This window comes from Eleutherodactylus coqui, chromosome 7, assembly GCF_035609145.1.
Source record: "Eleutherodactylus coqui strain aEleCoq1 chromosome 7, aEleCoq1.hap1, whole genome shotgun sequence".
In the NCBI taxonomy this organism is placed as follows: domain Eukaryota; kingdom Metazoa; phylum Chordata; class Amphibia; order Anura; family Eleutherodactylidae; genus Eleutherodactylus; species Eleutherodactylus coqui.
Window position 1 is genome coordinate 14,278,306 of NC_089843.1, and position 24,977 is coordinate 14,303,282.

Consider the following 24,977-nt stretch of genomic DNA (forward strand, 5'->3'; position numbering starts at 1 on the left):
ATACAGTTTATCCTGGAGGACCTGGACCCCCCAGAAACTGCACTGACCCCGGTGAGCTGGGCACTGCCCGCTCCAAGCCTTCACCCACACCTGCCTGCGGACCGTCGGACAAAGAGTGCGATTATTACAGTGTGCGGTCCTGGTGTCATCTGCATAAACAGCCCCCATATAACCTTCCGCGACTTCACATATCCTCTTATCATCTACCGCCCTTCTATACGCACCAAGAATCTGGCACAAACATTCACCCAAATTGTCGTTTACCCGCTCATTGCACCATTCGAACGCGCCTCTGCAGTAACGAGCGCCAATCATCACGCCGTTTGTCGATCAGTTCTTGTTGTAACAGGCAGAGAATCGGTCTGTGTGAACGGGCCCGGACCCATCAGAGAGCTGTAGGCCAAATGCTGATCTGGCCCAGCCCACTCGGCAGCTAATGTGTATGGCCAGCCTAGCTGTAGTGTAAAGTATGGGGGAAGGATAGAGCAACAGCCTGACCCTCCAATAAGACAAACAGGCAAGAAAGGATTTTGGACGACCCCAGGCTTTATTACCCATTGCCTTTAACTACGCCCAAAAGAAACAACGCTGCAGTGTAAAGCAGGGGAGGAAGATCAGCAGAATCTGTCCCTGAATGACAAATCCCTCCGGTTCCAACAGACAATACAGCTCAGCTTAAGGGCTTCTACCAACTAGCGGTTTTTTATGCTGCAATATCGCTGCGTTTTTTTTCAATGGGACTTTCTGTTAAAATCGCACAAAAATTGCAAAAGCACAAACTTGCGATTTTAACATTAGAAAGCCCCATTGAAAAAAACGCTAGCGGGTAGAAGCTGTAAAGGCGCGGTCTGACTTTTTTACGTATAGCCGCAAATGTGTTAATATAACAAAAGCAGAGGAACCCCGCGTTCCTCCGACCCGACCGCTGTCAGTGGTCACATGACGTTCTCCTGGCCCAGCCTCTGCTCTGAGAGCGCCGAGGACGGGTAAGTACCGCTGTTTGTGTTATTTTAATACATTTTTGGCTAGTCTTAAAAAAAATGGACTGGCAGCGGACCGCCCCTTTAAGTCACTGATCAAAGTTGTACTATAAAGCATGGAGGATATGGAGCAGCGGCTCATGATATAGGAAGTGGTTCCAGATTATGGCATACTCTAAAACGCCCCCTTCACACGAGACCCTTAGGCCGGTGTCACACGGGCAGAAGCACATTTGAATTTGCACTGTGTATGTGTGGAATGGGCGCGGCGTATTTGCGCACACAAGTGTGTTTTACTGTACGTTTTGAGCGTGCAAATCCTGCGCAAAAAAACTCGCAGCCACGCACCCGTTCACTGAAATGGGCACGTGAGTTCAGGAGTCCAATATGTGCTATTTTTGTCCACAAATGTGCAGGAAAATACAACATGCTGCGTAATTGTGTGCGCAAACAAAACGTTTACGCGAAATGCACGCACGAGAACGAATGCACTGAAACCAATGGGCTCTATTCACTGCGTATCGCGCATGCACATTTTATATGTGCAAACATGTTCGTATGACACCGGACTCTGCTCTGACATTACCGTCCTTTTCGCATCCCATTCTATTTCTATGGCGCTCTTCGCCGTCCGCGGATATGAAATCCGTTTCATAGGAGGTAAAAAAATACATTAGTGACACATCTGTTCTTGATGCAGAATCCACCCTTAGGAAGTCCACAACCGGATGATCGCCCTCGGGGCTCAGCCCTGGATTTCTGCAGGGGGTCATGAGGTGACGAAGCCGTAGCGGAGGCCGCCAGCGCGCTCTTATGGAAGACATCTAAGGAAACGTTTACAGCGCAAAATTGTGTGGCATTTCTGCATCCAAGATGGGGTCAAAATCTGCAAAACAGACAAAACAATCGAACCGCGAGACGGACATGAAGGGCGCTGCGAGCGCCGCGGCCGTATAAAACCTAAATAAATACTTTATTTCTGTTACTTATAAACATCCAGGAAGTTAAAGGGACCATAAACCATCTAATCACAGTATATATATATATACTATCACAGCATATGGCTAGAGGGGTCCTGTACAGGGGGTGCAGAGGAGGTCCGGACATCCGGGGGTCATTTCTTCTCGGCCTCCTGCAGACGGCGGCTCAGGTCGTCTATCCGCACATTCTTCAGGTGCAGCAGCTGCTCCATCCGCCGCAGCTTCGCCTGTAATATCTGACAAGACACCGCTGATTAGTGACGGCGGCCATGCTTGTTACATGGAGGTCAGCTAGACCTGAGACTAACATGGGCTCAGAGTATCCGGTTGGATTTAGCTTCCTCCCCCTGGTGATCACTGTAGAGCTCTGCATGTAGAGGGAGAACAGGAGAAGCACCAGAACCCTTCCCCAGCGAGGGATGTAAGGCTTCCTGCACACGGCTGAGAAACTCGTACGATGTCCCCACGGATGACAGGCGCTCGTGTCAAAAACAACTGCCATCACTTCAGTCCTCCGGATCGGCAAGTGCTTCCCATGGTGGTCAAGGGAAAACCTCCATCGCACGCGTCCACCTCGCACTCCATTAAATGTGTTTGTCAGCCCCATTGAAAGCAACAGGCGCGGCGTTCCGCGGGAACACCCAAAAATAGGACATGCTGCGACTACGGTGCAGGGAAAGAACATCCGGCATGTGTCTGACCCCATTCAGAAGATGGCGGTGTATATTGGTGTGAGGTCTGCGCCTAAACGCACACATCTCTCACGATTCTCTGGTCGGTGTGAAAGCGGCCTAAGAGGCGAGTAACACGGAGGGCCTCTTCACGTCGGCAGGAGAGCGTCCATTTGGAACCTCCGTCACTGAATTCCGGTAGAATACATCATGAAATCGTGCGTCACGCTGCGCTACTGCGTCCTGTAAGACGCCGGGCGGACCCCAAATGACCCCATTATAGACAGCGGGTCCGTGCGGCGCGGTTTGTTCCGTCATAAGATGGATCTGTTTGGCCCCTGGCTGCCGTTATCCTGCAGACGTGCCCGAGCCCTCAGGGTGCTGACACGGGCGGTTCGCATGTGCGTGTAAACAACACGCCTGACAATCACACGTCACAGAGATGCCATTTCTTTTTCTTGTAAGACGCATCGCACTCACAGCAGAATTCGCAGCGGTCATGTGCATGCAGCCTCAGTGCTCACTCAGGCGGACGTGGCCGGCGCATTATTCACGGATTGTATACGCAACGCATGTAATACACGTGTAACATGCAGATTTGCTCCATACGTTATATCCCCGTAGCCTATACTGGCGCCTAATTGGCACAAACATAGGACATGCTGCGGTTTTTTCACGCGTATGAAAAATATATAGGTGCAAATGGCCCAATAGAAATGGGTTTTTAAGACCGCGGGATCCGCAGGCCACATATGAGCGAACCCGTGCGAGCGAACCCTTACGCTGAGTTTCTTTAACACAAGGGGGGTACGTTCGTTTTCCATATGATTGTGCAGTGCAGACACTGAACAAGCAGGGATACTGGGATATTTCATCCTTGAAGCCTACAGAATTATGATTGCAGCTCTGGAGCATAATATAAGATGGACTACTGGATACATAGTGAGGTACTGCAGGTCCTGGACACAAGGGATGCTGGGAGTCCTCCTTACCTGAATAGTCTCCTGGGAAGCCACCAGCGCCCGCTCCTTCTCTGCCAGTTGGGCACGGAGACTGTCATCTGAGTGGGCAGCCTGGGTGTACCCCTGCTGAGCTCTACTGGGAGAAGCCAAACCAACATTAGAGGAAATAATGCTAATTACATTCTAATGTAACAGTAATATACAGCGACGACGTCCTGGGGCAGCGGGGTGTAAACTGATGATTACCTCCGTGGACACTCGGGAGCGCCCCCACCTGTATAACCAGTGAGGTGCTATCTTATGAGGCTGAACACTGGCCAGCGCACTCATGGAGACACAACGTGCATTCTAGGATGAGGCCTGATAGGGGCGCCAGATGGACGGGGCACTGCACCTCTGAAGTTGTGTTGGTATTCACCATTGCTCCGCAGTGTAACGTACAAGGAATACGGCATAGAAGACATTACCGCCCACAGCGGACGCCCATGGAGGCTTCATTATGGCGACCGGCAGCGTCTGGCTAGTACTGTCCGTGAGAACAGAGAACCGTCTCCGGCAGAAATCACATCCGTATTCAGAGCAGGAGACCCCACAGGTCAGCGCAGGAGGCCTGACATGTATATCCCGCTGGTCAGCGCAGGAGGCCCGACGTATATCCCGCAGGTCAGCGCAGGAGGCCCGACGTATATCCCGCAGGTCAGCGCAGGAGACCCCACATATATCCCACAGGTCAGCGCAGGAGACCCCACATGTATATCCCGCTGGTCAGCGCAAGAGGCCCGACATGTACATCCCACAGGTCAGCGCAGGAGACCCCACATGTACATCCCACAGGTCAGCGCAGGAGACCCCACATGTACATCCCACAGGTCAGCGCAGGAGACCCCACATGTACATCCCACAGGTCAGCGCAGGAGACCCCACATGTACATCCCACAGGTCAGCGCAGGAGACCCCACATGTACATCCCACAGGTCAGCGCAGGAGACCCCACATGTACATCCCACAGGTCAGCGCAGGAGACCCCACATGTACATCCCACAGGTCAGCGCAGGAGACCCCACATGTACATCCCACAGGTCAGCACAGGAGACCTCACATATATCCCACAGGTCAGCACAGGAGACCCCACACGTATATCCCGCAGGTCAGCGCAGGAGACCCCACACGTATATCCCACAGGTCAGCGCAGGAGACCCCACACGTATATCCCACAGGTCAGCGCAGGAGACCCCACACGTATATCCCACAGGTCAGCGCAGGAGACCCCACACGTATATCCCACAGGTCAGCGCAGGAGACCCCACACGTATATCCCACAGGTCAGCGCAGGAGACCCCACATGTATATCCCACAGGTCAGCGCAGGAGACCCCACACGTATATCCCACAGGTCAGCGCAGGAGGCCCGACATGTATATCCCACAGGTCAGCGCAGGAGACCCCACATGTACATCCCACAGATCAGCGCAGGAGACCCCACATGTACATCCCACAGGTCAGCGCAGGAGACCCCACATGTACATCCCACAGGTCAGCGCAGGAGACCCCACATGTACATCCCACAGATCAGCGCAGGAGGCCCGACATGTATATCCCGCTGGTCAGCGCAGGAGGCCCGACATGTATATCCCGCAGGTCAACGCAGGAGACCCCACATGTATATCCCGCAGGTCAGCGCAGGAGACCCCACATGTATATCCCGCAGGTCAGCGCAGGAGACCCCACATGTATATCCCACAGGTCAGCGCAGGAGACCCCACATGTATATCCCACAGGTCAGCGCAGGAGACCCCACATGTATATCCCACAGGTCAGCGCAGGAGACCCCACATGTATATCCCACAGGTCAGCGCAGGAGACCCCACATGTATATCCCACAGGTCAGCGCAGGAGACCCCACATGTATATCCCACAGGTCAGCGCAGGAGATCCCACATGTATATCCCACAGGTCAGCGCAGGAGATCCCACATGTATATCCCGCAGGTCAACGCAGGAGACCCCACATGTATATCCCACAGGTCAGCGCAGGAGACCCCACATGTATATCCCACAGGTCAGCGCAGGAGACCCCACATGTATATCCCACAGGTCAGCGCAGGAGACCCCACATGTATATCCCACAGGTCAGCGCAGGAGACCCCACATGTATATCCCACAGGTCAGCGCAGGAGACCCCACATGTATATCCCACAGGTCAGCGCAGGAGACCCCACATGTACATCCCACAGGTCAGCGCAGGAGACCCCACATGTATATCCCACAGGTCAGCGCAGGAGACCCCACATGTATATCCCACAGGTCAGCGCAGGAGGCCCGACATGTATATCCCACAGGTCAGTGCTGGAGACCCCACATGTATATCCCACAGGTCAGCGCTGGAGACCCCACATGTATATCCCACAGGTCAGCGCAGGAGGCCCGACATGTATATCCCGCTGGTCAGCGCAGGAGGCCCGACATGTATATCCCGCAGCTCAACGCAGGAGACCACACATGTATATCCCACAGGTCAGCGCAGGACACCCAACATCTATATATCCTGCAGGTCAGAGCTGGAGACCCCACATGTATATCCCACAGGTCAGCGCAAGAGACCCCACTTATATCTCGCAGGTCAGTGAAAGAGACCCCACATGTATATCCCGCAAGTCAGCGCAGGAGACCCCACATGTATATCCCACAGGTCAGCGCAGGAGACCCCACATGTATATCCCACAGGTCAGCGCAGGAGACCCCACATGTATATCCCGCAGGTCAGTGCAGGAGACCCCACATGTATATCCCGCAGGTCAGCGCAGGAGACCCCACATGTATATCCCGCAGGTCAGTGCAAGAGACCCCACATGTAGATCCCGCAGGTCAGCGCAGGAGACCCCACATGTATATCCCACAGGTCAGTGCAAGAGACCCCACATATATCCTGCAGATCAGCGCAGGAGACCCCACATGTATATCCCGCAGGTCAGTGCAAGAGACCCCACATGTAGATCCCGCAGGTCAGTGCAAGAGACCCCACATGTAGATCCCGCAGGTCAGCGCAGGAGACCCCACATGTATATCCCACAGGTCAGTGCAAGAGACCCCACATATATCCTGCAGGTCAGCGCAGGAGACCCCACATGTATATCTCGCAGGTCAGTGCAGGAGACCCCACATGTATATCCCACAGGTCAGTGCAAGAGACCCCACATGTATATCCCACAGGTCAGTGCAAGAGACCCCACATATATCTCGCAGGTCAGCGCAGGAGACCCCACATGTATATCCCACAGGTCAGCACAGGAGACCCCACATGTATATCCCACAGGTCAGTGCAAGAGACCCCACATATATCCCGCAGGTCAGCGAAGGAGACCCCACATGTATATCCCGCAGGTCAGTGCAGGAGACCCCACTTCTTTATAACCTGCAGGTCAGAGCAGGAGACCCCACATGTATATCCCGCAGGTCAGAGCAGGAGACCCTCCAAGTTGTCCAGAACTGGTTGGAGGAGCATTCTGGAGAGCTCCTATAAATGGTGCGGCTGGCATGCTCACCCGACATGCATCCAACTGAGTATTTATGGGATGCGGTGGAGAGGACCACACCTGAGATCCTCCTACACCTACAGATACCCCGGAGATGTCTTCTGTCCGCCTGTGGAATTGATGCCACATGGCGTTGCTGCACTTTGACGGACAAGAGGGGTCTACATGGTATTAGTTCTTGTCACATATCAGTGTACAATAATAATCACCATACTAATATAACAATCATAAAAGAGTAATAATACAACCCCAATTCCAAAAAAAAAAAGTTATGCCGCTGTGTAAAATGTAACAAAATGTGAAGAATATAAGAATGTGATGATTTGGAAATGTCATCTAATCATATTTTACCCACAATAGAACATGGAACACGAATCAGAAGGGAAGGGGGGGGCGGCATTGTTCTATTTCAATTTAAGAAATTAAGTAATATAGAAATTGGTGTTCTAGTGACCCAAAACACCATCCTGGTCCCCTCCATAAATGTCATACATGTGTGGTCCTATGTCAGTGATTCCCAACCAGGGTGCCGCGGCTCTCTGGCTGGAAATCACATCGGTAGTGGCGTATCTTGACGCCACCAGAAGGTAGGGGTGTGACAGGGCTTAGATAGAGGGACGGCCGTGTCCCACCTCTAGGTGGCGATTGGCTCTTTGGTGCCACCTGCCGTACTCTCATTGGCACAGCGGTCCCCCCTGCCAGCATGCTAAATACTGGCCTCCGCTGCCAGTGGCGCCGCTGAAGGAGCTCCCCCCTCCCCGGTTGGCAGTAGCAAGGACACACACGGTGTCCACACACAGCTGGAGCGCAGCAGGGAGCAGGCAGCGGCGCGCTGCACTGCCTGACATGCATCACCCGCACACAGCATGAGGAGAGCAGGGAGCCTAGAGGGATGGCAGACACTCAGGCTGCTGCCGCATACACCAGGAGGACGACAGCTGGGAGGCCACAGCGCCGGGGCAGGGGGACAGGCAGTAAGCTGGCCACAGCTGTTCAGTGGCATTGCACATACAACGGCTCACTGCACTTACGTTTAGCACCTTCCAGGACCTTCCTGTCTTGACCCTAGCGGAAGCTAGGGGTGTGGGAGCAGCATTCCTCCTGTCAAACCCCTAGCTTCTGGTGGCGTCAAGATACAATAATACCCTCACTCAGGCCACAGGCTTTTCCTGTGCGGCTGTCCATAATTAGGATCACCACGCAGAGGTACTTTATTGTGACACCCACACGTCTGCTGTGCGGGGTGCGTATTGGCTAAGCCTTCAGTTAATACTTGTCTGCCAGAGAGTCTGCGGAGTGACCCCCTTCCTCCTCTGGAGTGCTCCCAATCCAGGACCAGTGACATACAGATAACGTGGACTGTGGGGCCGTATTCATCCTGTGTATCCTCCCTACCTCTTAGCTATAGCCTGTTAATGCTTAAAGTGAATTGTACCTGCATGACCTGTTAAACAAGTCATTATTCCTAAGCAAAGTTATACCGGGCCCTAACCGTTCCTGGGAACCCGGCGTACTATACACAAGTCTCCATGTTCATTACTCCGCCTATAATATCGGTTTGTGGGAACGGTGGCGTTGCGAGTGATTTTTATTACTACTCCCTCCATCCCCTTTACTGGTATTCCCTATCATAGGGTTGTCGAAGCTGGCCTGCCATCCTGCTCTGGCCTTGGGTACGTGTCATCCCTCAGGGACCACAGCCCGGTAAGTGCCACCGCGATGAGACACTTATCCCTCCCAGCTCTTCATGTTAGCCAGGTGCCCAGAGTCACCCCTCTGCAGTGTTGCAGTGGCAGCAACACCTCTCACAAAGGTTGGGAATGGTCCGTGTCTGCCGCTATGTAGCGTCCCCTCTTCTGGGCAGGGAGGAGGCCAGTTGCTGGAGTTTTGAGAGAGGAATGTTGTCCCATTCATGCCTGATGTAGAATTCTGGCTGCTCCACAGTTCTGGGTCTCCTCTGACGGATTTTTAATTTCATAATGCACCAAATATCTATTGGTGAACGGTCCGGACTGCAGGCGGACGGTTCACCCCGGACTCTTCCTCTGGAAGCCATGCTGCTGTGATGGAGGCAGTATGTGGTTTAGTATTGTCTTGCTGAAATATACAAGGCCTTCCCTGAAAGGATCGTTGTGTGGATGGAGTATATGTTGTCCGCTAACCTCTATATACCGCTCAGCACTGTTAGTGCCTGTAAGGATGTGTAGGCTGCCCGTGCTGTAGGCACTAATGCAACCCCATAGCGCAGGCTGGAAGGTCCCTCCCCTATTGGGTCTGCAGGACGTGGCATCCGTGGTTTCCAAAAGGAATTTCACATTTTGCTGCATCTGACCGCAGACCGGTTTCCACTTTGCCTCAGTCCATTGTAAATGAGCGTTGGCCCAGAGAAGAGGCCGGTGTTTCTGGACTCTGCTGATATACGGCTTCTGCTCTACATGATACAGCTGTAACTTACATGTGTGGCTTGTATGGAGAGCGGTGTTCACAGAAGTATCCTGAGCCCTGCAGGGATTGTATTACAGAATCACGCCTGTGTTTCATGCATTGATACCGGAGGGCACATAGATCCCAAGCAGCCCATATTGACCGTCAGCCTCGTCCCTTGTACACATGAGTTTCTCCGGATCCTCTGCATGATATTCCGGGCTGCAGACGGCGGGATATTCAAAGTCTTCACAATTATATGTTGAGGAACATTTTTCTGCAATTGTTCCACAATTTAAGGACGGTTCTTCACACTGGTGACCTCTGCCTGTCTAACATGCTCCAGTCTTACTTCTCCAGCCTTCTGTTCCCACTTTTGTGAGATGTGTTGCTGCCATCATTCCCCCCCCTCCCCCCCCCTCCGATACGTTCTCTGTTCTACTGTGAATAAAACATAGATGAGATTTCAATTCATTGCACTCTTTTTCTTTCCATTTACATACATTTTACACGGCGGACGGACTGTTTTAGCATGGTGGTTGTATAAGGTTATACCGCCTCACTATAAGACATGCTATTGTGATAGACATGTTGATTATTTTGGTATAAAATGTCTATCGATTTGTATAACCCAAATGTATTATGCTATTGTAATGACTTCAGCCTAATGTGGAACTCTGCTGCATAAGGAAAGAGTTAAATCACAGTGTTATATACAAGCAATATATATATATATATATATACATATATATATATATATATATATATATATATATATATATATATATATATCTTGGATGAATCCCCAGCTCTGCCCCCCACGCTGAAACTTCTACAACAAAGGAATTCCTTCAGCCTGAGCACATGTTGATAAGACTTGCCACATACACAGAAACTGCTTAAGGTTGCCTGCATAGAGGGCTATAGTGTTATGTGTATATCCTGTGTTCAATACTGAGTGTTTACCTAGGCCCCCTTCCTCTCCTCACCCAGGCTAGTTAAACAATGATTCATCACTACACGGAGCTGACTTCAGCTAGGACAAAAGTCCATGCTACATCAGCATTTGGAAGGGGGTGGGCAGAGAGGTGGGGGATTCTATATGATCCGACAAATGAGAATCTTATATGTTACTGATGTAATCTGTTGCACGCCCATTGAAGGGCGGTTGTCATGTGTTATAATAAAAGGCTTGAGGGGGCGTGGCCTGGCTATGGAGGAGTGAGGACACGTTTCTCCTCGGCTCCGTCTTCATACCCAGAGAAAACCAACAAAAATGGCACACAAAAACAATAAAACGGGCAATAGGAGGAAGAAATCGCTGAGGAGCAACACCCACCTACCAGACAATCCGACTCCAGCGGGCATCCAGCGGTTCTTCCCCGGCCAGAAGCGTCCCGAGGAAGAGGAATCCCAGCCTGGCATGGCGGCCGCGGCACACCAAAGCTCACCACAGACGGCGCAGCGGGAGGACCCCCCACCACCTGCACGGAACATAGCAGCGGCGGGAAACAAGGCGGCAGGAGAAGCAGAGAGCCGGGATCCCCCCCCTGCGCAGAGCGGGTCCCCTACACCAGCGCTGCCGGCAGGGCAAGACTTGGCAGCGGGGACGCCGGCGGAGATCTCTCCCGACAGCTCCATGACAGCGGAGGAGCTCCCGATGACGTGGGACGGTGCAGAGAGAAGACAGAGGCGGATGCGCTCCTCGGCGCCGCCGGAGCGCCCAGCAGAGGTGAGCGGGGGCCCAGCAGAGGTGAGCGGGGAGCGGCGGTCTCATGGCCCCACGCCGTCCAAGATGGCGGCCGCAGCGGGGCACACGTGGGCAGAGGCTCCAGAGGAGAGCGGGAGCGCTGAGGCATTCATGGACACCCCCAACAGAGATCCACAAACCCCAGTAGTAAGAGCTAATCCAGACTCCCCCAGTCATACTCAGAAAGCTCCTCCTGGCAGTAACATAAACATCCCTCTTGGAGGTACTGAGGTTGCTCTTCCTGGCAGTAACAAGATTGCTCCTCCTGGCAGTAACAAGATTGCTCCTCCTGGCAGTAACAAGATTGCTCCTCCTGGCAGTAACAAGATTGCTCCTCCTGGCAGTAACAAGATTGCTCCTCCTGGCAGTAACAAGATTGCTCCTCCTGGCAGTAACAAGATTGCTCCTCCTGGCAGTAACATGATTGCTCCTCCTGGCAGTAACATGATTGCTCCTCCTGGCAGTAACATGATTGCTCCTCCTGGCAGTAACAGGATTGCTCCTCCTGGCAGTAACATGATTGCTCCTCCTGGCAGTATCATGATTGCTCCTCTTGGCAGTAACATAATTGCTCCTCTTGGCAGTAACAAGATCGCTACTCCTGGCAGTAACATGATCGCTCCTCCTGGCAGTAACATAAACATCCCTCTTGGAGGTGCTGAGGTTGCTCTTCCTGGCAGTAACATGATTGCTCCTCCTGGCAGTAACATAATTGCTCCTCTTGGCAGTAACATGATCGCTCCTCCTGGCAGTGACTTGATTGCGCCTCCTGGCAGTGACTTGATTGCGCCTCCTGGCAGTGACTTGATTGCGCCTCCTGGCAGTGACTTGATTGCGCCTCCTGGCAGTGACTGGATTGCGCCTCCTGGCAGTGACTGGATTGCGCCTCCTGGCAGTGACTGGATTGCGCCTCCTGGCAGTGACTTGATTGCGCCTCCTGGCAGTAACATGATTGCGCCTCCTGGCGGTAATGAAAAGGCTTCTCCTGGCAGCAACACAACCACCCCACCCAGCATGATTGTAACTGCCCCACATGGTGGCAACTGGTTTGCTCCTCCCGGCAACATTATGAGCGCTCCTGCCGGCAATATCATGAGCACTCCTTCCTGCAGTAACACGAACGCCACTCCCGACAGGAGGAGGAGCGCTCCTCCAGGCAGCAAGACGAGCGTCCTCCCCGGCAGCAAGACGAGCGTCCTCCCCGGCAGCAAGACGAGCGTCCTCCCCGGCAGCAAGACGAGCGTCCTCCCCGGCAGCAAGACGAGCGTCCTCCCCGGCAGCAAGACGAGCGTCCTCCCCGGCAGCAAGACGAGCGTCCTCCCCGGCAGCAAGACGAGCGTCCTCCCCGGCAGCAAGACGAGCGGCCCTCCAGGCAGTAACAACAGCGCTCCTCCCGGCAGTAACAACAGCGCTCCTCCCGGCAGTAACAAGAGCGCTCCCCCCGGCAGTAACAAGAGCGCTCCCCCCGGCAGTAACAAGAGCGCTCCCCCCGGCAGTAACAAGAGCGCTCCCCCCGGCAGTAACAAGAGCGCTCCCCCCGGCAGTAACAAGAGCGCTCCCCCCGGCAGTAACAAGAGCGCTCCCCCCGGCAGTAACAAGAGCGCTCCCCCCGGCAGTAACAAGAGCGCCCCCCAGGCAGTAACAAGAGCGCCCCCCCCGGCAGTAACAAGGGCGCTCCTCCACAGTCTGCCAACATAGACTGTACAAACACAGCTGCCTACCCACCATCTAGAGAGTCTGCAGGCACCTCGGCGCTCACAGACATTGGAGCCCTCAGCGCACATATCCTGGCGATCCCAACAAAAGCAGACATGGAAGCGTATATTGCAAGGCTTGAAAATACTTACAAAACAGAAGTGGCAGCGGTGCGAGAAGAAGTGCAACAGGTAGATACGAGAGTCGCCACAGTGGAGACGTCCCTGACAGAACTGGCGACCAAAGTGAACGCTCAAGAAGCCTTATTACAGACCCAAGCCCTCCAATTACAATATCTGACGGACTCGCTGGACGATGTGGAGAATAGAGGGAGAAGGAACAACATCAGAGTCCGGGGCATACCGGAAACAATAGAACCACAACACCTGGAGGACACTCTTCGCCACCTCTTTAACCTCATCCTAGAGGTCCCGCCGGACACCCCGCTGGAGCTGGATCGCGCTCACAGATCGCTAGGCCCTAGAGCAACAGACCCAGATCGGCCACGGGACATTATCTGCCGGGTCCATAAATATAGAGTGAAGGAAGCCATAATGAAGAGGGCATGGGAGACCAGCCCCATACAATTCCAAGACAGGCCCGTACAGCTGCTCCCAGACCTATCACGACTCACTTTGATGAAGAGAAAATCCCTGCGCCCCCTGTTGGATATCATGCGCCAGCACAATATGGCCTACACCTGGGGATTCCCCTTCCGTCTGCAAGTCCGACATGCGGGCCGCCTAATAGTACTGCGAAACCCAGAAGATCTTGCCAACTTCAGCGTGGCTTTGGACATTCCTATGCCGATTATTCAAGACTGGCCCTGTCTGCCCTTGCCTCCTGGGGGAGGGGCCCCACGACCACAAAGAGAGAATTGGGGAAGAAGAAGAGGGGACGGAACAGGCCGACGTCGCAGATCCCGTAGTCCCCTAGCCAGATAAAGGACACTCCTAAACCTAAAAACCCTAGACCTCAAAGAGACAGGAGAATTGAAGAAACCCGCGACTCCACCTGAAATGGCGCATCTCCCACCGCCAAGCAAGCAGCATCCACAACGAGAGAAGAGTTCCAGATAGACCCTCACCTTGCCAGTCTTCTTTCTCCCTCCTCCCCTCCTCCCCCTCTCTCTCCTGCTCCTTTTTCTCCCATCCATATAGACTTTCCAATAGCAAGGAGCAGCGGCCTGCAATGTTCCTCACATCGTGGAGGGGATGGAGAATGGAGAAGGGAGGAACCCAGCACACAAGAGTTTCCAAGCCTCGACACCCAGCAACGGGAGGAAGAGAGAGACTGGGCATCACCACACCAGAAACCGGCGAGGGTAACGTCCGGATGGACAACCTACACAATGCACATACACAGATAGCGTTAGGCTTACTAGCGGTGGGAACACGTAGGCGCAACACAAATGATAGGTGGACATGGGGGTCGGTAGGCTAGATTTCTCAACCTGTTATAATAGTTAAACGTTCATGGTTATGTCCTCTGCCCATTAAAGCCATTTAGCTAGAAAATATAGTGCCATATACAGATAACTTCCCATAACATAACATTTCTCTGGGGTGAGGGAGAGCTCCGCCCAATAGAAAGCCCGCTACCCACTGGACCCCAGTGTCCATTAAAAACCGGACGCTAGCTAAATATAGAGCTGCCCTATACCCTCTCTTTAAGGTAGTTGTTCTCATCTGACATACTACCTCTACTAATCTTTCTTTCACCCTCTCCTCTTGCTAATTCTTCCTCTACTTCGTAGGTACTAGTTGACCTCCTTATTTAGGAGCAAATCGTTGTTAAGTGTTTGTCTCGTCTTTTTGCTTGTTTTTCGGTTTTGTTTTGTACGACCCTTCCCCCTCCTTTCTTTAACAACATGGCACCACTCAAACTTAGTTCACTAAATATTCGGGGATTTAATGTTCCCCAGAAAAGATCACAGGTCTTATACCAGCTACACAAGCAGAGGGTCCAAGTGGCACTATTTCAAGAGACACATTTTAAAGTGGGACACGTCCCTGCCATACGGGATAGGTATTACTCGCATTGGTTCCACAGCGCCAACCCCGACAGCCGGGCGGGTGGGGTTTCCATCGCGATACATAGGTCCCTAGCTCACCACCTCATAGAAACCAAAACAGACCCTCAGGGACGATATGTCCTCATTAAAGTGAAAATAGGAACCACTAAAATCACAATCGCAAACTGGTATGCACCAAACCAACAGCAGGCAGTAGCTAACCAGGCCTTCTTGAAGGTAGTGGCAGAGTTCGCAGAGGGGGTTGTCGTGGCTGGAGGGGACTACAATATGACTTTAAACCCAGAAATAGACTCCTCGGCGAACAGAGGCAATGTTCCCCCTGGGCAACTACGGACCTTTAAGAACGCAGCGCATGCACTCCAGCTGGTGGATGTGTGGCGTATCCTGCATCCACAGGATAGGGACTACACCTTCTTCTCACATCCACATAATTCCTACAGTCGCATAGACTACTTTCTTATGGGACACCATGCCCTGTCATGGCAACCTACGGCCACAATAGGGGATATGGTTTGGTCGGACCACGCTCCTGTATTCCTGACCCTAACCTTACCAGATCAAACAGACCGCCAGTGGACGTGGAGGTTGAATGACAACCTCCTGAAAGATAGCGTATGTGAAGCAGAAGTTAAAGAACAGATTGAAACATTTCTTGCGACACATGCCACAGACACCACTTCAGCTCCTATACAATGGGAGGCACTGAAGTGCGTCCTGAGGGGCACTCTAATAAAACATGGCTCTCGGCTCAAAAAAGAAAGAGCCACTACTATTACTAAACTCCTTAAACAGATCCACACCTTAGAGTCTGCGCATAAAAAAACCCTCTCGCCAGATACCCTGGCAGATCTGGTTCGGGTCAGGAAAGAGCTAAAATCTAAATTAGACCAGGCTTATACCCATCTAAGAAACCAACACAAGCGCTTTCACTATGAGTATTCTAACAAAGCGGGCAAACCCCTGTCCCGTCTGATCCACCCGAGGGCCACACAGACATTTATTCCACGAATCAAAAACGCGACGGGCACTGACACATATAATCCCACGGAAATCCTGGATATATTTCAGAAATACTATTCCCAGCTCTATAATCTTAAGGGACAATTCGCGGATATGAACGAAAATTTACTAAAAGACCGAATTTCCAAATATGTAGCAGAAACAGCCCTGCCGCTACTGGACCCCGACCACAGTGACGCATTGGAAAGGGATATCACAGCGGAGGAGATAGAGGAGGTTATCAAAAGCACCCCTGCGGGGAAGAGCCCAGGGCCCGACGGTTTTACCCCCGCCTTTTACAAATTTCTTAGACAGCAGCTCGCCCCTTTTCTAGCCAGGGCATTCTCTGCGGTCTCCCAGGAGTCCCCTTTCCCGCAACAGGCCCTTGAGGCACATATAAGTGTAATTCCGAAACCAGGAAAAGACCCCACAGTTTCCACTAACTATAGGCCGATCTCACTGATCAACGTGGACATAAAGATTTATGCCAAGGTCCTGGCCAACAGGCTTTCTCCGCATCTCCCGAGCATTGTACACACGGACCAGGTGGGCTTCGTCAGGGGGAGAGAAGCCAGAGATAATGTAATAAAAACCCTGCTCCTTGTGGCTAGGGCTCGAGACGGTGATGCCCCAATGTGTTTGTTGTCGGTAGATGCGGAGAAAGCCTTTGACAGAGTTCATTGGGGGTTTCTTGAGGCAGCCCTCAGGCAGATAGGGCTGGGTCCTAAATTTTTGTCCAGAACACTAGCTCTTTACACTTGCCCCACGGCCAGGGTTAGGATAAATGGCACACTATCCTCCCCCATCCACATCAGGAACGGGACCAGGCAGGGCTGCCCCCTGTCTCCTCTGCTGTACGTCTTAGTGATGGAGCATCTAGCAACAGCAATTAGAAATAATCCGAACATCAATGGACTGACAGTGGGAGGGACCCAGTATAAAGCGGCCTTATACGCCGACGACATACTGCTATATATCACACAACCCCGCATCACTCTGCCCTCCTTGATCGATGAATTCGAAAAATTTGGCCACCTATCTAATTTTAAAATAAACTATAGCAAAACTGAAGCACTAAATATATCCTTAGGCCCAGAAACAAAAAAACACATAATAGAACACTTTCCCTTTAAGTGGCAACAAGAGGCTATAAAGTATTTAGGAATACATATTCCATCGGATCACTCCAAACTGTTCTCCATGAACTACTCTACCCTACTGGATCGCACTCTTAAAGACCTGACCGCCTATTCCACCAGAGTTTTGTCATGGTTCGGGAGGATACAAACCATTAAAATGGATGTCCTACCCCGATTCTTATACATCTTCCAAGCTATCCCTATAACGGTACCCCAAATATTTTTTAACAAACTGAAGTCCGCACTTATCAGATTCGTGTGGGGGGGGCAAAGACCACGAGTAAGCACGCGCACGTTATCGTACCCCAAATCAAAAGGAGGAACTGGTTTACCTGACTTCAAGAACTATCATACGGCGGCGATTCTTACACACCTGCTAGACTGGCACTATCACACCAACAACAAACAATGGATAGCACTGGAACAAACAGACAGTACAATCCCTCTGAGGCTACTCCCATGGGTAAAAAAAGAGGATAGGGCCCAAGCGATAGGTCCCAACTACTTCCTAAGGGGTACACTTAGACTATGGGATATACAAACACGTCAACAGCTACTGTCCAGGGAACATAGCCCTTTGACGCCATTGTTTAATAACCCAGCTTTCCCACCGGGGAGGGAGCGAGAACGCTATTTGGGTTGGGAGAATCGGGAGGATACCAGGGTCCAGCAGGTTCTGGGTGGGCAATCAATTCCCACTCTGCAGGAACTCAAACACCGATTCGGAGACATTCGTGTCTCCTGGCTCGAGTATTTTCAGTTACGCTCCTTCCTTACACCTTGGGAGGGAAGCGACACCCCGGGCCTGGAATTGACCCCCTTCGAGAGGTTGTTCGAGTTGCGGTCGCCTCCGGAGCACGTGCTATCACAAATATACGGCCTTCTGATGCATGAACTTAGTTGCACAAGCCCGGGCTTCAAGTGGGCTTGGGAGCAGGAATTAGGAGAGGAAATCACACAGAGCGACTGGGAAAAATCATTTATTTTCACACACAAACTAACCATGGCATGCGCTGCTCAAGAGAAAGGGTACAAGGTGTTGGCTAGATGGTACAGATACCCGACGCGACTCCATGCGATATTCCCCTCGGTGTCGGACATGTGTTGGCGCTGTGGGACTGATAGAGGCACTCTGTTACATGTCTGGTGGGGTTGTGATAAACTGCGGCCCTTCTGGAACGGGGTGTTTGCCACATATAACTCAATGTGCAGAAAATCGATTAGCAATACGCCGCAGATAGCTCTCCTCTCCATCCTGCCGGGCTCCATTAGTGCACAAAAGGGAGACTTGCTCCGGTTTTGTATTGCAGCAGCCAGAGCAGTCATCCCTCGTCACTGGCGATCCACACAAGTTCCCTCAATGAGGGAGTGGCAGCAGGAGATGGCATACCTTAGCCAGATGGAGGAGCTATGTGCGGAGCACTCTCGAGAGCCCGAAAAACAAAAGGAGAAATACAGAAAGACCTGGCAGCCCTGGATTATGTTCGAGTCCTCAGCAGAGTTTGCCAGCTTGTTCTACTAAACGTACTCACGAGCCCTGTAGGGGCCGCAGGGCCTTTGAGGTTGGGGACCGACTGGAAGACGCTCAGGGTGCTCCCGCCCCCCCCCCTCCCCCTTTTTTTTTTTTTTTTTGTTGTTGTTGTTGTTCGTTCTTTTATTTTATGTGTGAGTGTATGTGTGAGTGTATGTGTGGTTCTGTCTGTGTAGAGGTGTTCAGTGAGCTATAGTCAAAGTACCTTGTCTTCCTACGCTATCTAATTAACTTGCTCAGATCGTTTCTATATCTTCCCCCCCCCCCCCCCCTCTTTTTCTCTTCCTTCTTTCCTCAAATGAAAAGGATCCCCACCACATAAACCATAATATTCATCACGACATAGACCCCACCTTTCCCGTCAGTTAAATATGCGTTGATATAGTGAAAGAACAGTGGATTGGGGGCAAGGGGGTCCGGGGATCATCTATGGGCTAGACGAATTGACTGTTTTATTTGTTGTTTACAAGAAGATGTGCCCAATTGTTGTACAATATGAACCATAGGCCCTGCGAGGCCTATTTCCATTTTCCTTTTTATTGTTTTTCTTTTCTTTTTCTTACTGATATTTCCTAATGTTTGTAAAATATTCTGAAAACCTAATAAAAAGAGATTAAACATAATAAAAGGCTTGAGCCTCTACACATTGTAGAGACTCTCCCGGTTTTCGATCAGCATTTGTGTCTGATTCTGGTCGATGAAGTGTGCACACGATATAATTCGGAAGCGACAAAATACCCCAAAAGCCTGCTGGAGAAATCATAATCCAGAACACTATATTTAGGACACACCTCCTGCTGTCACCCACCTTGCAGCATCCCCCTTGTCTGCGCCGTTACTCTTCTCCTTTGTAGAGTAGCCTGGAGGATGAGCAGACACGTGATTGGATAGATTTCTATACAGCACATAAGAGACATTAACCCTTTCCTTTCCCAGCAGTGAATACTAAATTCAGCTATTGGTGTGACTGGAGCGTAAAACACGATGCAATGACAGAATATTCAATGCAAGCCTGGAAGATATCACAGCAGAAGTGTGAATGCTGCTCTGGATGTGACTGGAGTGTAGCACATGATGTTATGATAGAAGTGTGAATGCTGCTCTGGATGTGACTACATATACATGGAGGGTTTAATCACACAGCCCCATTATAGGTCTATATGGCTATATACATGGAGGGATTTATCACACGGCCCCATTATAGGTCTATATGGCTATATACATGGAGGGTTTTATCACACAGCCCCATTATAGGTCTATATGGCTATATACATGGGGGGTTTTATCACACAGCCCCATTATAGGTCTATATGGCTATATACATGGAGGGTTTTATCACACGGCCCCATTATAGGTCTATACGGCTATATACATGGAGGATTTATCACACGGCCCCATTATAGGTCTATATGGCTATATACATGGAGGGTTTTATCACACAGCCCCATTATAGGTCTATCCGGCTATATACATGGAGGATTTATCACACGGTCCCATTATAGGTCTATATGGCTATATACATGGAGGATTTATCACACGGCCCCATTATAGGTCTATACGGCTATATACATGGAGGGGTTTTATCACACGGTCCCATTATAGGTCTATATGGCTATATACATGGAGGGATTTATCACACGGTCCCATTATAGGTCTATATGGCTATATACATGGAGGGTTTTATCACACGGCCCCATTATAGGTCTATATGGCTATATACATGGAGGGTTTTATCACACAGCCCCATTATAGGTCTATATGGCTATATACATGGAGGATTTATCACACGGTCCCATTATAGGTCTATATGGCTATATACATGGAGGGATTTATCACACAGCCCCATTATAGGTCTATATGGCTATATACATGGGGGGTTTTATCACACGGTCCCATTATAGGTCTATATGGCTATATACATGGAGGGATTTATCACACAGCCCCATTATAGGTCTATATGGCTATATACATGGAGGGATTTATCACACGGTCCCATTATAGGTCTATATGGCTATATACATGGGGGGTTTTATCACACAGCCCCATTATAGGTCTATATGGCTATATACATGAAGGGTTTTATCACACGGCCCCATTATAGGTCTATACGGCTATATACATGGAGGATTTATCACACGGCCCCATTATAGGTCTATATGGCTATATACATGGAGGGTTTTATCACACAGCCCCATTATAGGTCTATATGGCTATATACATGGAGGATTTATCACACGGCCCCATTATAGGTCTATATGGCTATATACATGGAGGGATTTATCACACAGTTCCATTATAGGTCTATACGGCTATATACATGGAGGGGTTTTATCACACAGCCTCATTATAGATCTATATGGCTATATACATGGGGGGTTTTATCACACGGCCCCATTATAGATCTATACAGCTATATACATGGAGGGTTTTATCACACGGCCCCGTTATAGATCTATATGGCTATATACATGGAGGGTTTTATCACACGGCCCCATTATAGGTCTATATGGCTATATACATGGAGGGTTTTATCACACAGTTCCATTATAGGTCTATATGGCTATATACATGGAGGATTTATCACACGGCCCCATTATAGGTCTATCCGGCTATATACATGGAGGGTTTTATCACACAGCCCCATTATAGGTCTATATGGCTATATACATGGAGGGTTTTATCACACGGCCCCATTATAGATCTATATGGCTATATACATGGAGGGTTTTATCACACGGCCCCGTTATAGATCTATATGGCTATATACATGGAGGGTTTTATCACACAGCCCCATTATAGGTCTATATGGCTATATACATGGAGGGTTTTATCACACAGTTCCATTATAGGTCTATACGGCTATATACATGGAGGGGTTTATCACACAGTTCCATTATAGGTCTATACGGCTATATACATGGAGGGTTTTATCACACAGCCTCATTATAGATCTATATGGCTATATACATGGAGGGGTTTTATCACACAGCCTCATTATAGATCTATATGGCTATATACATGGGGGGTTTTATCACACGGCCCCATTATAGATCTATACAGCTATATACATGGAGGGTTTTATCACACGGCCCCATTATAGGTCTATATGGCTATATACATGGAGGGTTTTATCACACGGTCCCATTATAGGTCTATATGGTTATATACGTGGAGGGTTTTATCACACAGTTCCATTATAGGTCTATACGGCTATATACATGGAGGGTTTTATCACACAGTTCCATTATAGGTCTATACGGCTATATACATGGAGGGTTTTATCACACAGTTCCATTATAGGTCTATATGGTTATATACATGGAGGGTTTTATCACACAGCCCCATTATAGGTCTATACGGCTATATACATGGGGGGGTTTTATCACACAGCCCCATTATAGGTCTATACAGCTATATACATGGAGGGTTTTATCACACGGCCCCATTATAGATCTATATGGCTATATACATGGAGGGGTTTTATCACACGGCCCCATTATAGGTCTATATGGCTATATACATGGAGGCATTTATCACACAGTCCCAGGTCTAAACAAATAACCCTTGGCATGTACCATGACTGTCCATTCCATGGATGAGACACAGGACATGTTACCAGGATGGCTGTATCTGCGGGTCACACCAGAGAGTACACGGATAGCAGTCCATATTCTGTGTGTGCTGGATAGAATATGGACTGCTATACGTGTACTCTCTGGTGTGACCCGCAGATACAGCCATGTGCACCTCCTCTTATAGGACAGACCAGGTCCTGTGGGTCAGGGGTCCCCAACTCCAGTCCTCAGGGACCCCAACAGGTCATGTTTTCAGGATATCCTATAGTAAGAACCCCTGTGGCAATGTGTGAGGCACCGACAATAACAACATCACCTGGGCAACACTGAGGAAATCCTGAAAACATGACCTGTTGGGGGTCCCTGAGGACTGGAGGTGGGGAACACTGCTGTGGGTGATACGGCTCATCCTCTCCTAATCACACCGATGACCGCGGCAGCCGCCATTACCTGTGTCTGCGTGACTGTTGGGCTCCGAGCGCGGGCTCATCGTCTCCTACGTGGAAATAAAGATCACAGGATGGGTCACACTGTTCCCCCGATCCCAATCCTGAGGCTTATGTATATACTGATAACTCAGCAGCGATGCACACAGACTGTAACCACTCCCATCACCCGTAACCACTCCCATCACCCGTAACCACTCCCATCACCCGTAACCACTCCCATCACCCGTAATCACTCCCATCACCCGTAACCACTCCCATCACCCGTAACCACTCCCATCACCCGTAACCACTCCCATCATCCGTAACCACTCCCCTCATCCGTAATCACTCCCCTCATCCGTAATCACTCCCCTCACCCGTAATCACTCCCATCACCCGTAACCACTCCCCTCATCCGTAACCACTCCCCTCATCCGTAATCACTCCCCTCATCCGTAACCACTCCCCTCATCCGTAACCACTCCCCTCATCCGTAACCACTCCCCTCATCCGTAACCACTCCCCTCATCCGTAACCACTCCCCTCATCCGTAACCACTCCCCTCATCCGTAACCACTCCCCTCATCCGTAACCACTCCCCTCATCCGTAACCACTCCCCTCATCCGTAATCACTCCCATCACCCGTAACCACTCCCCTCACCCGTAACCACTCCCCTCATCCGTAACCACTCCCCTCATCCGTAATCACTCCCCTCATCCGTAATCACTCCCCTCATCCGTAATCACTCCCCTCATCCGTAATCACTCCCCTCATCCGTAATCACTCCCCTCATCCGTAATCACTCCCATCACCCGTAACCACTCCCATCACCCGTAATCACTCCCATCATCCGTAACCACTCCCATTATCTGTAATCACTCCCATCATCTGTAATGATTCCAATTATCTCGAATTACTCCCATCATCCATACATATTCCCATTATCTATAATCACTCCCATCATCCTTAGGGACTTGAAAGCTCACAACCCAATCCCCCATCACACACACTGTATCATCCCCCGCAGTTACCGGCTCACTCTGCCTCAGGCGCTCCTCGATCTTCTGTCGCAGGGTGCAAAGGACGAGCTCCACCACCCCCGGGGAGCACTGGGCGATCCTGCGGATGACGTCATCTGGGACCGAGAAGCTCATCTTACTCAGAACCTTCCTGAGGAATCGGGAGACAAAGACACTCAGGACCTTCTGCCCCCCTCTGGGAGGGCTCAGCTCCTGACCTACAAAATCTCTGCCTGCTGTCAGTGAATGGGAACACTAATTATATACAACCAGGGGTTAAAGCATCCGTTCTCACCTGCTCATGCTCACACAGCTGAAGGATTGTTACAGTGTACCAGTCTAGATAAGGGCCATTGCAGCGTCCCGTAGGGTGACCCCGGACACATGGCGTACGTTGAGGAGCTGGGAGGGTAAAGTGTTGGTTTGTCACGGCGGTACCTACCATGCTCCCTCCCGGAGGGACGCACGCAGCCAAGGCCAGGGCAGAGCAGGGTCTCTTCCGGATCCCCTAGGACAGGGATGCCCAATAAACGGTAGAACAGGGACAGGTATTGTCACGGGTGACGCCACCATTCCAATACACACCGGAATGGCTTTCGGCAGAGAATAAATGAGCTGCAGACAGATATAACGTACCTCAGGTCCCTGGGAAGACAATCTTCCAAGTGCAGGCATTTAGACAGACTTGATTAGGAGTACCTCCACACGGCGATCCCAGGCTTCAGGACGCCTGTGTGTGGACAATTAAAGACACGTACCTCCACCCGGCGGTCCCAGACTTCAGGACGCTCGAGTGTGAACAGAGTGTGAACAAGTGAAGAAGAGTACCTCTGTACCGAGAAAACTCCACTTGCTTCTCTCTCACGCTCTCTCTCCAATTGGGGCCCACTCCTCTCTCATGCTAGATCAGGCGATCCAGGGAACCTCTCCTCCTCTCTCATGCTAGATCAGGCGATCCAGGGAACCTCTCCTCCTCTTCCATTCTCCACCACATGGTACCCCCATGTAGCTGGCACTCTTTATCAGGAACCCAGAAGACATGAATCTCTTCCCGCTGTCAGACACTCCTATTGATACTCTCACTCATACCAGCGACAGGACATAAACTGATACATTCACAGGCAATCTGCAGGCAAACACTTAACCCCTCACATGCTGCAGCTGTACAATACACATACCAGAATGACTAGACAGATTTGCACACAACACCTACAGAAGACATGACATGTATGGCATTATGGAGGGGGCCAGGAAAG

General features: G+C 50.8%; 1 protein-coding gene across 2 annotated transcripts in view; it reads right to left on the minus strand.

Annotated features, from left to right (window-relative positions):
• Positions 1–1,934: 1,934 nt before the first annotated feature.
• Positions 1,935–24,977, minus strand: part of SPEF1 (sperm flagellar 1) — a 28,346-nt gene continuing 5,303 nt past the window's right edge. The window contains exons 3-7 of one of the 2 annotated variants that reach the window (XM_066572871.1): positions 23,734–23,872; positions 22,723–22,768; positions 19,506–19,557; positions 3,624–3,726; positions 1,935–2,196 (exon numbers count right to left, since the gene is read on the minus strand). In XM_066572871.1, the coding sequence (XP_066428968.1) occupies positions 2,095–2,196; positions 3,624–3,726; positions 19,506–19,557; positions 22,723–22,768; positions 23,734–23,872 (442 nt within the window). In that variant the 3' untranslated portion in view covers positions 1,935–2,094. Of the gene's footprint in view, positions 2,197–3,623; positions 3,730–19,505; positions 19,558–22,722; positions 22,769–23,733; positions 23,873–24,977 lie in introns of both variants that reach the window. The other variant, XM_066572870.1, reaches the window with a different exon arrangement.